This window comes from Protopterus annectens, chromosome 2.part1 (assembly GCF_019279795.1).
Source record: "Protopterus annectens isolate FY-2018-M chromosome 2.part1, PAN1.0, whole genome shotgun sequence".
NCBI lineage: Eukaryota > Metazoa > Chordata > Ceratodontiformes > Protopteridae > Protopterus > Protopterus annectens.
In genome coordinates, this window is record NC_056729.1 from 955,303,481 (window position 1) to 955,322,878 (window position 19,398).

The window sequence follows — 19,398 nt, forward strand, 5'->3', positions numbered from 1 at the left end:
CAGTCAAGCTTGGAGACAGGCATGTAAGTCTGGTAGCCTTGTGGCGTCTCAGACAGATCCTATGCCTGAAGCTGGAGCTGGTGATGAGGCAGCTACATTGTAGCAGTGAGCCTAAAGGTGATCCACAGCTGCTGGTGGGTACTGGTATTCCCATGGACATGGTGACTGCAAGGACAGAGCTGAGTGGTAGTATCCAGGCAGTGAGGGCCCCACCGTCAGAAGATACTAGGCTGCCTGTGGAAGGGAAGCTGGGAGAGGTTACAAAGAAAGAGTTCAGACAGCCTCAGCTTTTGGATCTTACTTTATGAAGCTTCAGAGAGGTAGCTAAGGAAGCACCTGATACTCAAAGAAAAAGGGAGTTTGTATACTGGAACAAAGGGTTACTGCAAAGAGAGTAGACTCCTGAGGGAGGGCTAGAGGGTAAGGTAATACAGCAGTTGGTAGTGCCCAAAGCCTACTGTCTGGCACTTCTAACTATAGCCCATGACATTCATTTTGCAGGTCATATGGGCATAAAGTGTACTAAGAGACGCATTATGCAAAACCTTTATTGATCTGGGATTGCAAAGGATGTAACAGGGAACTGCAGGACCTGTAAAGAGTTTCAAATTGTAGGCAAGGCAGGAGACAAGGTCAACGCTCCATTAATGGCATTGCCTGTGACTGAAGAGCCGTTTCAGAAGGTAGCTATGGATATTGTGGGGCCTCTGAGTACTCCAAGTTCCACAGGGAAGACATATATCCTGGTGGTAGCAGATTATGCTACCAGATACCCTGAGGCACTGGCTCTGTCCTTTATTGTTGCAGAGAAAGTGGTAAATGCTTTGTTAGAAATTTTCAGCAGGTTAGGTTTTCCAAGGGATGCACTGACTGACCGCGGTGCCAACTTTATGTAAGACTTGCTGGCTTGTCTATGGAATCATTGTGGGGTGAAGCATCTAAAAACCACTCCCTACCATCTCCAGACTAATGGTCTTGCGGGGAGGTTAAACTCTACATTAAAGACTATGCTACAGACATCTGAAGACCAGTTAAAAAAGGACTGGGACAAATATTTGTCCCATTTGCTGTCTGCATACAGTGACATACCTCAGGAATCTACAGTCTTTTTACATTTTGAGTTGTTGTATGCGCATAGGGTGAAGGGGCCTTTATATCTGATTCACAATAAATGGGAGGGTGAGTGTGAATTCCACAAGGAGTCTGTTGTGGCGTATGCCCTAAACCTGAAGGCAAGGCTTAGGGAGCTCATGAGCTTGGCCCATGATAACCTGGCAGGAGCCCAACAGCAGAAAAAGGTCTGGTATGACAGGAATGCTCGAACACGAGAGTACACTCTGGGACAGCAGACGATGGTGCTTATTCCTATCAGACACAATAAGCTGCAAGCAGCTTGGGAGGAAATGGTAAGGAAGGTCAATAACGTCAATTACCTGGTAAACCTGCTAGGCAGGAGGCAGGGGCCCAAACTGTACTATGTTAACATAATGAAGCTTCAGCATGTCAGGGAAGTTCTGAGCAGACTGCATAGGGCAGAGTTGACCATTAAGCCCAGTAAGTATCAGGTGGGTATGGTACAGCTCTCTTACCTGGGACATAGAGTGGGGAGTGGTAAGATTAGGCTAGAACCCACAAAAGTGGAAACTATTCAGGCGTAGCCTGCCCCTGTTACCAAAAAGCAGGTGAGGACATTCTTGGGGACAGCGAGGTACTATAGAAAGTTTGCTCCTAAGTATAGTACAATAGCTGCTCCCCTCACAAATCTGACAAGGAAAAACAAGCCAGATATGATACTGTGGACCATAGATTCTGAGTATGCATTCCAAAAGCTTAAATAGGCTTTAGGGGTACACCTTGTATTAGCCAGTCTAGATTACAGCAATGCCAATGCACATGGATTCTCAAGACAAGTTATAGGTTAATGTGTTTTCAGACAGACCCATTTTTCTTAAGCAGTGATTTTCCAGAGTCATTTGAAAATCAAACTTGAGACTTCAAAGGGGGGAGAAATATGAGGATATTAGATATTGTTATTTATGCTAGCATGACTGACTGAAGTTTTGTAAATAATGGTAAATTACCCTGTGTTATATATGCCAGTATGAGTAGCTATAATTTTGTAAATAAGTTTATGTCTTTTGATTATCACTCTGATTTATGCAAGGCGTTTGAATGCCAAACAGTGTTCTTCTGGCTGACCAAATGTACATGTTTTCTTAAAGAGAATTCTAAATGTGTGTTATGCCAGAGTCAGCTGACCTAGATGTGATGTCATTATTTCCAGAGCAGGAAGAATGGAATCTTCACGGCGGCTGTATACTTTCCAAAGTCTGATATGAGAGAGTAGAATTCTCATAGAAGCTTCCTGTTACTGATATAAATCTGCTACAAAAGCAAATTCTGAGTCAGTTATTCAGGCTGTTTTGTTTTCAGAGTTGTTCAGCAGTAGTAGTTCAGTTGTTTCCAGAGAAGTTGTTCCAGTCACTGAGGACATATAAAAGCCTGGAGTGTGGACATAATTCCTCATCTTGCCTTGTAGAAGTAAGAGTATATTCTTGCCTTGCTGAGTTATTTAGATTAGATAGGGACAATCTTAATCTTCAGATAGTCAGGAAACTACAGGTAGCTAGTTAGAGGTTTTCTAAATCAATGCGAGATCTATCTTAAAGTATTATTTTTCATACTTCCCGTGTATGAAACTCTGTTTACTGGAATCAGTTATTCAGTATCTACATTTTTAAAATCCTTTTAATTATTATTAAATGTGATTGGTTATTTAATGAATATTTTTAATAATTTGAGAGTGTTATGCTTATTATAACAACACCAGGGTCACTCCAAAAAGCTTCATTGCTTGGGTTACATGCTACCATTTGTATCAATATATATTTTACCCAATATAAATGAACATCCATTTTGAAGGGTATTGTGGTATCTGACTGGTGGCAGCACCTTGTAATTTGGGCAATGGAACACAGCAGGTAAATCTGTACCAGCATTACACAACAGTGTGTGTGTATGTGTGAATATCAGACATTTAGGTGTGTGTGTGTTAGAGACCTACAACTGGCACACAATGCTCTGCAGTGGTTAGTGTGGAGACTCATCTGGGGACCTGTAGTGAAGCATATAGTCTAGTCACAGGTTTGGAGCCTGTTCCTGGTGTACTCTTAGGAGAAATTGTGTATTTCTATCCCTGCTTTTAGTGACACCCCCTTACTAGAGACAGTGGCGAGTATTGAGACTCCTTAGTTACTACTGCCCTGGGGTAAAGAGGGATCATCACACAAGCGACAATATAATAAAAGGAAAATAAGTAAAACAAAACCCCAATGGGACACATCTCCAATGGCTATAACCAGCAATGGAAGTGGTGTTCAGACTGACAATCAAATGATGGCATTCAGACTGGTTCTGAGGACGGTACATCCGGATGTTACCTTTATGTCCTACACTACACGACGAGAGTACGAGTGACTTGCTGCGTACCTTAAAGCAACCTAAAGGCCTTGGTATACTGGCCAGATTTTGGGATGGCGTTGGCAGGGGATCCCTTGTGTAATGAATACTGCAAGAATGAAATGGAAGGAGATCACAAGTTTAGTGAGTTATCAATTTGAAGCATACAGCAAAACACTATACCTTGAGAAAACAGATACAATACCTTACTAACGGGATACATTCAGCAGCATCATTCAGATTTTGTCTTTAGCAAAAGAGCTTGGGGTTGGGAGTTGGTATAATGGTTAAGATGCTTACCTCAGAGTCACAAAGTACAGAGTTTGATTCTTACCAGTAAAAGGGAAATTGGCTAGGCTTAAAATGGCCTGCAAAGGCAGCTATCCGAATACTTACCTATGAAACTCTGAACCTGAGTAATGTGCACAAAAGAATAGCAGTCAATAATAACATATGCATGACTGCATATCACTAGTAAAGAAACCATGTACTCAGCCATGTCTTGGTTGCTTTAAGTGTGTGCGCGTGGGTATATGTATGTGGTGTTTTGGGGACTTGTTTACTCTTATTTAGTCCAGTATACCCTTTTATGTTTGGGGAGACTGACTATAAAGAACTCGCAACTCTATGTTATATAGGATACTAGGAAGACACAGAAAATACACTAATGATTTAAGAATGTAAAAGCCTGGCATGCAATTCTATTACAGTCAAGCTCTGGATATTTCTGCATTTCCAAAGGTAGCATTACATATTTATGAGTACAATGGCTCTGAAACTCATTCTCTAAATACAACCGAGTGTTAATTCAGCAACGTCTTGAACTTCTTGTACTGATGTTGTTATCTTCCAGTACACGGCAGCTGCACTACAGAAGTAAAGCCTTCACAATCAGGATGACTTTTTTGGTCACAAGTCTTTTCCCAAAAAATCAGCCTTAACACAGTATGATACTTGGCTCCAAGTCCTTTCCCCATCAATCATCATCATCATCATCATATGTTAGCAATGCAGTAAATTAATTCTAATTTATAACTGCACTTTGAGTTGAGGCTATGTCTAGCTGCCTTCCCTTCCTCAAAGGAACATTTTAAAAATGTTTTGCAGACCACATACATACTCTCAGCTTTTATTCTAGTGGTTTTAATAACTCTCGTCACTATGGGCTATGTCTTACTTTCTGCACTTAGACGAAAAAGAAATCACTGGAAACTAGGTACGAGTGACCTAAAATCCTGGGTGAAAGTTTTTACTTGCTTTTCTGGAAATTACTTGGAATCATTAAATGACTTCAGTTCACTTTGTGCACCTGGAAAATTGTTTGGAATTTGGAAAAGGATTTTAGCTTACTCTGCCCTGGTTTGCAGTGATTTACTTTTTCATTTTGGTCTCAGCTGGTGTATCAAAGGATTTACCTGTGTGCATATTCATTCATCTTTTGTTTTACTTTCTGCACTTCTTTACAAAAACTTTTCAAAAATATTTTGCAAATTATTGTAGTCAATGCAGCAGTCTGTCTTTCGGCTTTTATTTTGTTTTACTGTCCCTGTAACTCACTGCACTTGTGCGCTGGGGAAAGGATATATTTAGCTGCCTTTATTTCTTCACACAACCATTGTAAAAGCTTTTGTAGATCACTGTAGTCATTGTCCCTTTTTTCTCAATCAGATAAACCCATCGTGGTGTCACTTTTTTGATTTGACCATTTATTCTGTTATTATAATTTACATATCTTTTGAAAAATTGGTATTAAAGAAGTCATCTATTGCAGCTGGTATGCATTTTTATATGTCAGCTTAAGGAACCTTGGTAACTTTTCTGAAGTAATTATGTTACGTTACCCAATTTGCAATCTCACTTTCGTTGCTCAACAATCATGGATAAAGTCAAAAACAAAATAAGGGACAAAAGCCCAAAATTAGTGATAATTTTTGAATATTACTCTAATCCACTCAGAAAGTCAACAGAACAGTAGGTTTTGCATCACTGTGCATTTTCCAAACAATAATTAGTACGAACCTTTAATATTTGGCATTCCTCACTTACTATAATCCTCAGTTATTTACCAGAAAATCAAACATTTTATGTGGGGCAGGACAAAATCAGAGAGTTTTCCCAAAATCAGAGAGAGACGTACATTTGGTTATCCAGAGCTATATCCCACTTTTATATCTCAGCCTGCTTATTTTAGCCTGTTTTCATGAATCCATGGTGTGTTTACCTAGAAAAGTATTTGTATAAATATATACCAAATATAAATAGGCTAAATAAACTAAGCACAATGAGAGTTCAAAACAAATAAATGGATGCTACTTCCCACCTGGCCAAAACATCCCTCCACTAAAAAACCTCCTCAGCTGGTCTACCCACCATCTCCCTCAAGAAACTATAATTTTAGGTGATTTCAATACTGACTGGCAATCTTGTTCTGGCAACCATCCAACCCATTATGTAAACCTTCAGGGCTTCACCCAACTAGTCCAGTCACCAACCAGGATAAATAAAAACTCCAGCAAGCACACTACCCTGGACTGGATACTAGCCAGTAAGAGTCCCCTGTCATATATAATAGGCTGCTTATCAGATTGCCTCAGTGATCACTCCCCAACATTCCTACTCAAAAAATACCTTTAACAAACTAAACCTGTCATGTACCGTCAAATATGTAAAAAACTAAACTTTAATCCACTCACATTCATCTCATCCCTCAAAGAATGCAACTGGCATCCTCTAAAGTACCTCAGTCTTGATGACGCAGTTGAATTTTTTAATACTACCTTCCTAAGCATCCTTAATTACCATGCCCCTATAAGACTTTCCAGAACCAAAGCACAACCCTCCCTCCATGGCTACAGAAAACCACTAAGTCAGAAATGAAAAACAGGGATAAAGCCTGGGAGCACTGGCGCAAAGCCAAAACCCCCTCAGCTAGACAGAAATTCTTAGAACTAAGCAAGAGTCAAAAAGCTAATAAAACAGGACAAATTCCAATACTACCAGTCTGCCCTAGACTCCCCCAACACAGCCCCAAACAATTCTGGTCCTCCATAAACTCCATCCTCCACCCAGGTAAAGTCAGTACCCCTCCTCCTAACATCCCTCACTCCTCCGAAAATATTGCTACCTCATTCAACACACACTTCACACAAACCATACTATCACTAGCTAAACAACACAGCCCCCTCCCCCCTTCAACTCACACCTTCAACTAGTAATCTCCCCAGTGCCTTCTCTTTTTCTCCTGTACCTACCTCCAATATAAAAAACTCTTAACTAGACTTAAGCCCACCAAAATAGCAGCAGACAGCCTCCCAAGTGAATACCTACAAATCGCAGCTGATGCTCTGGCCTACCATCTTGATTAACTGATCTCTGTCAGAAAGTTACGTTCCCACACTGTGGAAAGTATCACATATAATTCCCCTCCACAAAGGCGGCCCCTCCACAGAACTAACTAATTACCGCCCCATTGCTATTCTCTCTCCACTCTCCAAACTACTAGAGAGATGCATTCACTCTCAGGTCTCAGACTACCTCCTTACTAACAGCCTCCTTTCCAATACTCAGCATGGTTTCCGACCAAACCATAGCGCCACCACTGCCTTACTCTACTTTACTAACACTATCCTTCAGCATAAAAACAATGGCCATCTCTCCTCTGCTACTTTCCTAGACCTATCTAAAGCATTTGACATGGCCCCACACAAACAACTCATCTCTGTCCTCAATAACCTATCCTTCTCTCAATCAGTCACCAACTGGTTTCAGAGTTACCTGTCTGACCGTCAACAATCTGTTGTATGGCAGAATGAAATATCTCCCCAACTACCTGTCTCTATAGGGGTTCCCCAAGGATCCATCCTTGGACCCCTACTCTTCTCTATTTTCACCAATAATCTAGCCTCTGCCACCAAACATGGCACACATATACAATACGGAGATGAATCAACCATCATCTGCTCAACCCAGTCCCTACCCAAACTGCAAAAAGTCACACATGAAGCCTTTTCCTCTGTTGAAACTTGGTTATCCAATGCCCAATTAATACTCAACCCAAACAAAACTAAACTACTCATCTTCCAACCCACCAAACATACTCAAAACAACTCTCACTTTAACATCACAGCAAAAGACACCACCACTATACAACCAACAGAACACACCAAATTGCTAGGAGTGGAAATAGACAATAAACTAAAATTTGACATTCACATATCCATGACCATAAAAAAAGTCCACAAAAAACTCGGAGGGTTATACAGAAATAAGCAACTTCTCACCAAAGCAGCAAAGATTTCAGTAGCAAAATTCCACCTTATTTCCACCCTACTTTATGCCTCTCCAATATATACCAACCTAAGGCAATGAGATCTAAACAAGCTAGAGACCTGCTACAACAAAATCGCCAAATTCGCCACAGGGGCATCCTACCGTAGTCATCACTGTCTTTCACTTGCTGAACTCCCTCACCTCCTTCAATGGTATCAACTCTCACTCGCCCACAAACTAGTAAACCATCCACTAAATGTCCCATCCCTCCAGAATCTACTCCAACCCTATCACACCACTAGACCACTAAGATCCAACAACAAAAATCACTTGCAGATCACTAAAGCCAATAACTCTGCTGGTGAAGCACTATTCTCTTGAGCTATAGCCAAATTATGGAACTCCTTCCCACCCACAATTTCCTCCATACCATCATGCACCCACTTCAAAACTTTACTAAAAGCGCACCTAAAAAGATGCTGGCTATGCCCTTGCAACTCCCACTCTAATATCACCCCCCCCCCCCATCCAACACTACCTTTCTTTCCACCCCACTAACTACCTTGATTATAGCAAGCTCGGATGCTCATAAGCCTAGTACTTATTATACAGCAGGAACTTCTTATTGTAACAATTGTTAATGTCTGTTATGTACTTCGTAGATAAAGATTCTAGCTGTCTACTGATGTACTATGCTCTTCATCTGTAACTGTTTGTAATTAATTGCTATGTTAATCAATTTGTTAATCGCTATGTAAATCCAATGTAACTACTGTCTATTTTAACTGTGGAGTTTTTCTCCCTGGGCCTCCGCTGAAAATGGACCTACGTCCAGTCGGACACTCCCGGTCAACAAATGAAAATAAATAAATAAAGCTAAACATCTAAAAAATTACAGAAAAGCACCAAAAAGAATACTCACAACTTCACAACATAAGCATCAAAGAACTGTAAATAACATTTTGCTGGAGGACAACCCCTCACAACTCTCAGATACCCCCACAACAGCATAAATATTAAAACTTTAAGGTCACACAGCCTTTGGATGGAAACTTGCATGTATTTTTGCGCAATGTTCTACTTCACTGAATAAAAAGTACACCCCCACTCTTATAGTATAACATATATTAGTACTTTGATTTATTGAGCTGAAGATTTTTGTCTCTTTCAGATATTTCAGTTATGATGTTTTTGCATCTTGAATATGGGAGATGTGATGCTTCGTTTTAAACCCCATATTCACCTGCCTGTATTTTTATTTCACATTTAATATTCCAATGCAGATAAATGTCACACTTCACTACAAAATGCATATATTGAAACAATCCCCATGAAGAAATTTTGCTGCAAGAATAAATGCAAATTTGAAAACTTAGAATGAGGTAGCAGAATACATGTGAGTGACACACAGCCACAATGACTGACAAGCCTAAATATTTTATACCTGAAATATAAGACTTTCTGGCCAGTTGATTATTTGTAAGTTGAATATTTGCCCATAGTATACTCTAAAGTCTGAATTCAAGTGGCAGCTGACAGTTCTTGACACTTCCTTATTATTGAAAAGGACCTTCACAAAAATGGAACGCTTTTGTAGATCCTCTCTTCTTTGAACCTCCCCTCTGAAAAATATAAAAAATGTATTATTAATAGAATGTTTATGACATAAAACAATGCTCTAGAACCACAAATATTTATCTTTCCACCAACAAATGTTACACTGGCAGACATAGTTAATACTTAAAATTACTAATACAAATATGTTTACTGCATAAAAAAATAAAGCTATGATAAATGTGTTAAAGCATACTCTGTGAAACTGGGGAGACAATTACACAAAAAATAATATGTCTACTTCGGAAAGTTGTAGATTTGTATTTGTTGAAAATTGCATATATACACAGACCTATATTTCTTACTCTGTCTTCGAAAAATTGAAGTAGATATAAGGTGAGATGTAGACATTAATGTAAAACATCTAGAACAGGACCTACCTGAATATTTAACACTCTGTACTACATCTGTGAGAATCATTAACTTTTCCAAGTGTTATGCTATCTGCCATCATCTGCACTCTTCTTAATGGCAAAAGCACATAAAAGGAAGAAGTAAACCATACTTAGAGACAAAAATTGGCTATTAGTAATATAAATGCTAATTCTTAGGATAGTTTCTTTGTTGTCTTATTAGGCAATCATTAAAGAGATGGCAGTACCTGTGAGAGTAACTGAAGTGAAGACCTAAATGTGGGGGAGTTTGGCAAGACCAAGAAAAATTACTCAAATAATTGGAAAGCTGTTCTGTTAAACTACATGGTCACATGGGGGTGGGGTTACCAGCAAGGGTGCACAAATGTTGGGCTTGACTGGGGACATTGCCAGGAGGAGTGAGACCACTCTAAGGTAATCCTGAATCTGGTGGACATGCCCTTTTCTGAGGAAGCACTGGCACAAGTAAATGATGGGGCTAGGTTCATTTTTGTAGATGACATATGTGCTGTGGCAAGTCTGTGACAACGGATGACATCTGTCTGGAAAACCTGAAGGTGCTGGGCACTGTTGTAGTCTCATGATGAATATCTCTTTTTAGTGATACATGGTGTGAAGGCTGCCAGCCTAGCCAGATAGAATTTTGGAGATAATTCTGTCATCTATAAATATTAATGTAACAACAGTACACTCTGCTGGCAGAAAGCTGACCAAGTAAAGCATGTTGTGACTATTTGATCTAAAGTCAGCTCCACCCAGTCTAGACGAAGACATTATTTCTATTGTTTTAACCAAGATTTAAATTGCTAGATTTAAACATGCAAATGTATTTTTATTGCTCTGCTTCCTGACCAGCTGCAAGATAACACAAGGAGATGTTAAGAATGTAAATGCAGTTTCTGTGAGCCTGGGAACCCAGGAACATGTGCAGAATGATGTAATGGGAACCAGGAATGTGATTTAAAAAACAGAATCAGAGGGCATAAAACATTTTTTTGTCTTGACCATCCAACTCAGCACTGCCTTTACTCTATATGTACGTTTATCTTAGACTTGTGTTTCCTCTTATAAATAGCTAGAAACTAGAATGATTAGACTAAGTGTTTTTCTGTGATGGCAGAACTGTACTATTGAATTATTTTAAGTATTTCTCTGTGATCTCTGAACCCTTGACTAGCACGGTGTAGTAAGAAGTATTGTCTTGTGTTTTTTATTATTTATTATTAAATATTTTAAAACCTTTCAACTGTGGCTGTTTTGTGCAGAGATAATTTAAGCTCTTAAAGAGTACTTGCATGCCTTTGGTAAAATTGTACAAAGCCACTCGAATACCTTTAGCCCTGGGCTATACTACCAATTGGATAATAATATTGCGCAATAATAACTGGACACCCTTTTAAGGGCCTTCGGGTAGCTGATAAATATTATCTGGGTGGTGGCAGCGATTTCTACCATATACTCTGGGTAAAGGGGGCACAGCTGGAGAACCTGTGCCAGCTTTCTCCAGAAGTGTTTGCGTGGTTGTATAAACTCTTATCTCAAACGTGCGTGTGTGTCAGCTACTTGGGCAGGGACATGAAGCACTGGTTGGACAGAGAGGGTGCTGGAGATTTTAGCTCGCCCAGCTGGCTGAGATCTAGACCCTATAGCTGTGCCAACAGGGAGTCTTATTGGGGACCTGGAGAGCAAGGGAGTGACCAGCCCTGGACTGACTGTGATCTCTGTGTGTTCTTAAGGGAAATTGCACTTTTCTGTGTGTATTTGTTATCCTTTCCTCCTATGTGGAATGCCCCTCACTGGTGTTAGTGGTGAGGACTGAGGCTCCTTGATTGCTGGGCCAGGGCAAGGACATCACATATTAATTGTTTGGCAGTGGTGGGATATCCACACCATATATTAACTGGTTGGCAAATATTAATGGCTTGTAGTAGTGTGGGCAAAGTGAATTCCAGTAGCTTGTGTACAGTGAGCTTTGAAGGTGTTTTGTACTCTAAATCAGCCACGAAGTGAATAGTCAGAGTTCAGATCACAATTGTTTTATTTCTTTTGTTAGCTTAGTTAGTCAGGGTGAGCAGGCAGCATGTCAGCTGAGGAGTATGGAAAGCTGACAAGGAGCCAGCTGGAGGAGATGTGCCAGGCTAGGGGACTGGTGCTTGAAAACCTGACTAAGGCAGACCTGATTGCAGCCTTGGTTACAGTTGCATCAGAAAACAGCAACCAGGAGGACAATCAGACTGGCAGTGGAGATTTAATACCCTCAGAGAATGGACAGCTCAACCTTTCTGCAGAGGATTTAAAAATTCATCTGGAGCTAAAGAGACTTGAGTTGGAGGCCAAGCGTGTGGAATTAGAAGCAGCTGAGAGACTGAGGCATCTAGACAGTGAGGAGAATGAGAAACTGCTACGCCTGGAAGCTCAGGAAAAAGAGAGGCAGAAGCAGCATGAGAAGGAGATGATGACTCTTAGCCAGAGTCATGGAGGTAATGGGGAAGGGAGTAACTGGACCCCAGAAGCACAACAGGTCAGTAAATTTCTTCTGCAGTTTAAAGGGGGATAATTTTGATCGTTTCATTCATTTGTTTAAGAGGGTATGCAAACAGTATAGTATTGACCAAAGGCTCTGGGTACGGTTCCTGACCCCCTTACTCCATGGTAAAGTTGTAACTGTATTGTCAAAATGTCTGCCATTGCATGTTTTGATCATACTGCTGTTAAAAAGCATTTGTTAGAATTGTTTAAGCTAACACCTGAAACATATAGGAAAAAGTTTTGTGAGCACAGATGCAAGGCAGATGAAAGTGTTTGTGAATATGTTGCTGAACTGAGCACTTATTTCCATAGGTGCGTGAGTGAATGTCAGGTCACCACTTTTGAAGGGCTGACAGACCTTTTGGTGAGGGAACAAGCCCTTAGCACTTTGCCTGAGTACATGAGAATCTGGTTAGCTGACAGACAATGTGTTATATCAGATGAGTTGGGGAAGAAGGGAGACCTATACTTGGCAAACAGGGCAGCCCTGCACCGGAAAGGGACCCTCAGTACTGCTCATGGGTGTAAAGGAACCTAGGGTGGGCAGCACAGACTGCCCCAACAGAATCTGCCAGTAGCAGGGGAAGCCACTAGTCCAGGTACACGTCCAGGAGCTAGGGTTAAATGTTTTGAATGCAACCAGTGGGGCCATGTGGCATACAGGTGTCCATGGAGGCAAGGTGGGGAACAAAAGGTGAGGGATCCAGTAACCTAGGGAGGGCAGCGCAGACTGCCCCAACAGAATCTGCCAGTAGCAGGGGAAGCCACTAGTCCAGGTACACGTCCAGGAGCTAGGGTTAAATGTTTTGAATGCAACCAGTGGGGCCATGTGGCATACAGGTGTCCATGGAGGCAAGGTGGGGAACAAAAGGTGAGGGATCCAGTAAGTGGGAAAGACAAAATGCCAACAGTAGGTTGTCTTGAGACAACAGGGGTACTGAACTACCATCCTGCAGATGTCCTGCTAGGGAAGGATTTGGATGAGGCAGTACCATGTGCTTATGCAGTTACATGCAGTCAGGCTAGGACACAAGCATGTGGTTCTGGTAGCTGGGGGAGAACCAGACAGACTGCATACTTGCAGACAGGACTTGTGAGGTCGTTACTTCAGGGAGGGAGCTACTCTGTAGCAGTGAGACTGAATGTGGGCCACAGCTGTTTGTGGGTACTGATGGTCCCTTGGACAGAGTGACTGCAAAGGTAGAGGTGAGTAGTAGTACCCAGGCTGACAGTGAGGCACCACTGTCAGAGGATGCCAGACTTCCTGTGGCAGGGGAGCTGGGAAGGGTTACAAGGAGAGAGCTGAGACAGACTCAGCTCTCAGACCCTACATTGTAAAGCCTGAGGCATGTAGCTAGGGTGGCAACTGATTCTCAAGGAAAGGGGGAATCTGTATAATGGGACAAATGGTTACTATACAGAGAGTGGACCCCTGAGAGAGGGCTAGAAGGTAAGAGAGTACAGCAGTTGGTAGTGCCTAGAGCCTACCGTCTGGCACTTCTAGCCATAGCGCATGATATTCCCTTTGCAGGTCATATGGGCATAAAATGTATGAAGAGGCATATTATGCAGAACGTCTATTGGCCTGGAATTTCCAGAGATGTAACAGGGTACTGGAGGACCTGTGAGCAGTGCCAAAAGGTCGGCAAGGGCAGGAGACAAGGTGAGAGCTCCTTTGATGCCTTTACCTGTGACTGAGGAGCCATTTCAGAGGGTAGCTATGAATATTGTGGGTCCTCTGAGTACCCCAAGTTGCACAGGGAAAAAGTGTATCCTAGTGGTAGTGGATTACACTACATGATACCCTGAGGCAGTGGCTTTGTCCTCCATTGAGGCAGAGAAAGTGGCAAATGCTTTGTTAGAGATTTTCAGCATGGTAGGTTTCCCAAAAGAAATACTGACTGACAGAGGTGCCAATTTCATGTCAGACCTGCTGGCTTGTCTGTGAAAGTCCTATGAGGTGAAGCACATGAAGACCACCCCCTATCATCCCAGACTAATGGTCTTGTTGAGAGGTTAAACTCTACAATCAAGTCCATGCTACGGACATTTGCAGATCAGTTTAAGAGGGGGTGGGACAAATATTTGCCCCATCTGTTGTTTGCTTACAGAGAGGTACCCCAGGAATCCATAGGTTTTTCACCCTTTGAGTTGCTGTATGGGCATAGGGTGAGGGGACCTACAGATTTAATTCAAGATGAGTGGGAAGGTGAGTGCGAGTCTCACAAGGAGTCTGTTGTAGCATACTTCCTAAACCTCAGGACAAGGCTCAGGGAACTCATGGGCTTGACCCAGGAGAACCTGGCAGAAGCCCAACAACAGAAAAAGGTGTGGTATGACAGGAATGCTTGAGCTAGAGAGTATGCTGTGGAGCAGCAGGTAATGATTCTCATTCCTGTCAAACATAACAAACTGCAAGCAGCTTGGGATGGACCCTACAAGGTGGAAAGAAAGGTAAGTGATGTTAATTACATGGTGGAACTGCTAGGCAGAAGGTAGGGACACAAATTGTACCATGTTAATATGATGAAACCTTACCATAATAGGGAGGCCCTTGTGCTGAGCATTTGCATTGTATTGCAGGAGTCTGAGGGAGACTGGGGGACTGATCTTCTCAGTGAGGCTCAGACAGACACCTCAGTGGAAGGGGTAGCAATGTCCCAGTAGCTATCTCCTACCCAGGTTCGAGAAATCTGAGCAGTATTGCAGGAATTTGGGGACATGTTCACTGGGAAACCAGAGTACACCCACCTGGGGCAGCACCAGGTGGATACAGGACCCCAAAGGCCTATTAGGCAGGCCCCTTATAGAGTGCCTGAGAGAGTCAAACAAACTCTGAGGAAAGAGGTACAGGAGATGTTGTAACTAGGGGTAATTCAAGAGTCCAACAGTCCCTGGGCCTCCCAAGTGGTGCTGGTGCCAAAGAAGGATGGCAGTACCAGGTTCTGTGTGGACTACAGGAAAATAAATAGTCGGATGCTTACCCCATGCCTAGGACAGATGAGCACTAGAGCAGCTGGGTGGGGCTAAGTATCTTACAACCATTGATCTTACCAAGGGTTACTGGAAGGTGCCCTTGACTCTCAGTGCTAGAGAGTAGTCAGCCTTTGTGACTCCTTTTGGCTTGTATGAGTTCACAAAGATGCCCTTTGGGATGGAGAATGCCCCAACGACTTTCCAGAGGGTGGCAGATCATATCCCACTAGGAGCAGGAGGGTTTGCCCTTGCTTACCTAGATGATATTGCCATCTACAGCCATTTCTTGCCAGAGCACCTTCAGCATGTCAGGGAAGTGCTGGGCAAACTACACTGGGCAGGGTTGACTATTAAGCAGAGCAAATGTCAGGTGGGTATGGCAGAGGTCTCCTACCTAGGACATAGAGTGGGGAGTGGTAAGATAAGGCCAAAACCTGCCAAAGTGGAAGCCATTCAGGCATGGCCTGCACCTGTTACTACAAAGCAGGTGAGGGCATTTTTAGAGACAGCAGGGTACTGCAGAAAGTTCGTCCCCAGTTATAGTACCATAGATGCTCCCCTCACAGACCAGACAAGGAAGAACAGGCCAGATAAGGTAGTGTAGACCCCAGCATGTGAGCAGGCATTCCCAGAAGCTTAAAGAAGCTTTGGGAGGACCCCCCGTGTTAGCCAGTCCAGATTACAGCAAAGAATGTATTGTGCAGGTGGATGCTTCAAACCATGGAGTGGGGGCTGTGCTTAGCCAGATTTCTTAAGAGGGAGAAGAGCACCCAGTGGTTTAGCTCAGTCATAAGCTCCAACCCAGGGAGGAATGGTATGCAGCTTTAGAAAAGGAATGTCTAGCTATAGTGTGGGCACTGCAGAAACTTCAGCCTTATCTGTAATGGAAGGAAATTCACTGTTATGACAGATCACAACCTCCTAATATGATTACACAGAGCCAGCCAGCAAAATGCCAAGTTGCTAAGATGGAGCCTGGGGTTGCAAGCATATGATGTCAGTGCAGCACCGCAGTGCGGTTAGCAATGCCAGTGCAGATGGGCTCTCAAGACAGGGGATGGGGTAAGCTATACTCAGAGAGACCTAACTCTCTCAAGCAGCATTTCTCAAGGGTCACATTAAAAACTAGCTTGAGTTCTCTGGGGGGGGGGGGGGGTGAAGGCTGCCAGCCTAGCCATATAGAATTTTGGAGATAATTCTGTCATCTGTAGATATTAATGTAACAACAGTACACTCTGTTGGCAGAAAGCTGACCAAGTAAAGCATGTTGTGACCATTTGATCTAAAGTCGGCTCCACCCGGTCTAGATGAACACATTATTTCTATTGTTTTAACCAAGAGTTAAATTGCTAGATTTAAACATGCAAATGTATTTTTATTGGTCGGCTTCCTTTCCAGCTGCAAGATAACACAAGGAGATGTTAAGAATGTAAATGTAGTTTCTGTGAGCTTGGGAACCCAGGGAAATGTGAAGAATGATGTAATGGGAACCAGGAATGTGATTTTAAAAACAGAGAGAATCAGACGCTATGAAGTATTTTTTGTCTTGACCATCCAACTCAGCACTGCCTTTGCTCTATATGTAAGTTTATCTTAGACTTGTGTTTTCTCTTAGAAATAGCTAGAAATTAGAACGATTAGACAGTGTTTTTCTATGATGGCAGAACTGTACTATTGAATTATTTTAAGTATTTCTCTGTGATCTCTGAACTCTTGACTAGCACTGTGTAGTAAGAAGTATTGTCTTGTGTTTTTATTACTTATTATTAAATATTTTAAAACCTTTCAACTGTGGTTGTTTTGTGTAGAGATACTTTAAGCTCTTAAGAGCACTTGCATGCCTTTGGTAAAACTGTACAAAGCCACTGTAATAGCTTTAGCCCTGGGCTATACTACCAACTGGATAATACTGCACAGTAACAATTGGACACCCTTTTAAGGTCCTTTTCTTAGCTGATAAATATTAGCTGAGTGGTGGCAGTGATTTCTACTGTATAGTCTGGGTAAAAGGGGCACAGCTGAAGAACCTGTGCCAGCCTTCCCCAGAAATGTCTGTGTGGTTGTATAAACACTTATCTCAAAGTGTGTGTGTGTGTTAGCTACTTGGGCAGGGACATGAAGCACTGATTGGACAGAGAGGGTGCTGGAGATTTTAGCTTGCCCAGCTGGCTGAGATCTGGACCCTATAGCTGTGCCAGTGGGGAGTCTTAATGGGTACCTGGAGAGGAAGGGAGCAACCATCCCCGGACTGACTGTGATCTCTGTATGCTCTTAAGGGAAATTGCCTGGTGTGGATTGAAACTCCTTGACTGCTGGGCCAGGGCACAGGCATCACACATGGAAAGCAGGAACAGTACCTCACTGGCAATCTGAGGTGGTAGTCTTGCTTATAAAAATAGGGGCCACAGGTGTACTTCAATTACAGTGGGATCACACTCCTTAAACCTATGCTCAGAGTGCTGGAAAGGAGACTTCATTCAACTAATGAACCTGTAATTCAGAAAAGCAATGAAGATTCCATCCTAGTTTTGGAACAGTGCAGTAATTCTGTGTCAATGCAAGAATAATGAAAATACTGTGGGAATTTTTTCCATATAGTCTGTGTGTTTTTTAGACATAAAGAAGATATATCATTACATACCATGGAATGACCTGAAAGACATGCTATATCTGCATAAGGTACTATTATCAATGATGCACGCGATTCTGTTTCTGTATCTGAACAGAAAGAATCATGCCTTCACCTTTTTTCACCATTGTATAAAGCACCAAAATCCTGCATCAGGAAAACATTAAGAAATGGCGATGAAGAAAATCTGAGGGTTCAAGGTGTCTTAGCTGGGCTGTCTAATAAAACATCTCACTCCTACATCTATATACAGGCAGGAGCTAAGTACAACAAAGCAACTAAAAAGAAATCAGACTATATCTTATAAACATAAATTTGAACACAGTTATAAAAATATACATTGCAAAAGTCATTAACTCCTATTTTATCACCACCCAAAATGATACCCTTCTTTGCCAATCCCCAAACTGTAACAATCCACCTTAGGGAAAAAACTCAGGTGCATTTCAGTTAAGGTTACTGTAACCAATGGACTTCAGTATAAGCTCTAAAACCTGCTAATGTACCACCACTATCATGCTCTACGTCCTAGACTTCTAAACATGCTGCCTAGGTCACTAGTGCCGTCACTTTCCCTCATCTCCCTAAAGAGCGAGAGCATGGCACAAATAATTTGTACCTGAAATTTCTCAGCTTATTCCTACAGGGATTAATTTAACTCTTGAAATACAGTTATCTCAGCTTTCTGTTTTCTAAGGTAGGTTGGAAACATTCTCTCTGTTCGCTGGATTTTTAACTCCACTAATAGAAACGGAACAAATCGGCACTATTTATTTATTTATTTATTGACATTTGTTAACCAGGTTTGTCCAACTGGGCTTGTGGCCTATTTTCAGTGGAGACCCGAGGAGAAAAGCTCCAGTAATACATTTTAAAACAAGTACAATTTTAAACAATATTGATATAATAGCAGTTATAGCAAAACAACTCACATATGTTGGGTTACATGCATAAAGTTAAAGTTGCATTAAAAAGAAGCTAAGTAACAATTTTACATTGATATAGTTCAATAGGTCAACAATAAACATTTTTTGTTTGTATAAAATTGTGCAAATGCATAGTAGACGCAATGGAGAGAGAGGTGTAAAAAGGGAAGGAAGACTAGGTAGGGTCATGGCAAGGGCAGGTTCTGGAATTGAGAAAATAAGCTTTTAGTTCATTTTTAAAGTGTGAGGTGTGGGAGAGTGAACGTAAGTCAAGGGGAAGTTTGTTCCAAGCATGGGCAAGGGAGTGTTTGTACAGTAGTTTGCCTACTGACCTTTTTGGGTGGTAGCTATCAAATAATTGTTGGTTAGAAATATGGAGGGTCTGGGATGAATGTAGATGGAGACTAAGAAAGACAGAGATGGACAGAAGGAGAGTTTATAAAGAATAGAGTATAGCATATGAAATTTATAAGATAGCAGAAACTGGGGAAGTTCAAGGCATTGAACAGAGTTTAAAGAAATGCAGTGGTGTGAGTTGTATGGGGAGTTAGTAATGAATCGGGCTATTTTATGGTAAGTCTGTTGCAGTTTGTTTAGAGTGGAGGCCTGGATATTGGTAAGA

The 19,398-nt window shown here is 41.8% G+C and overlaps 1 protein-coding gene across 1 annotated transcript in view; it reads right to left on the bottom strand.

Moving 5' to 3' along the window:
* Positions 1-19,398, bottom strand: part of CC2D2A (coiled-coil and C2 domain containing 2A) — a 3,655,067-nt gene that overhangs the window by 2,188,236 nt on the left and 1,447,433 nt on the right. The window contains exon 16 of the mRNA XM_044062582.1: positions 9,173-9,350. Coding sequence (XP_043918517.1) covers positions 9,173-9,350 — 178 coding nt within the window. The remainder of the gene's footprint in view (positions 1-9,172; positions 9,351-19,398) is intronic.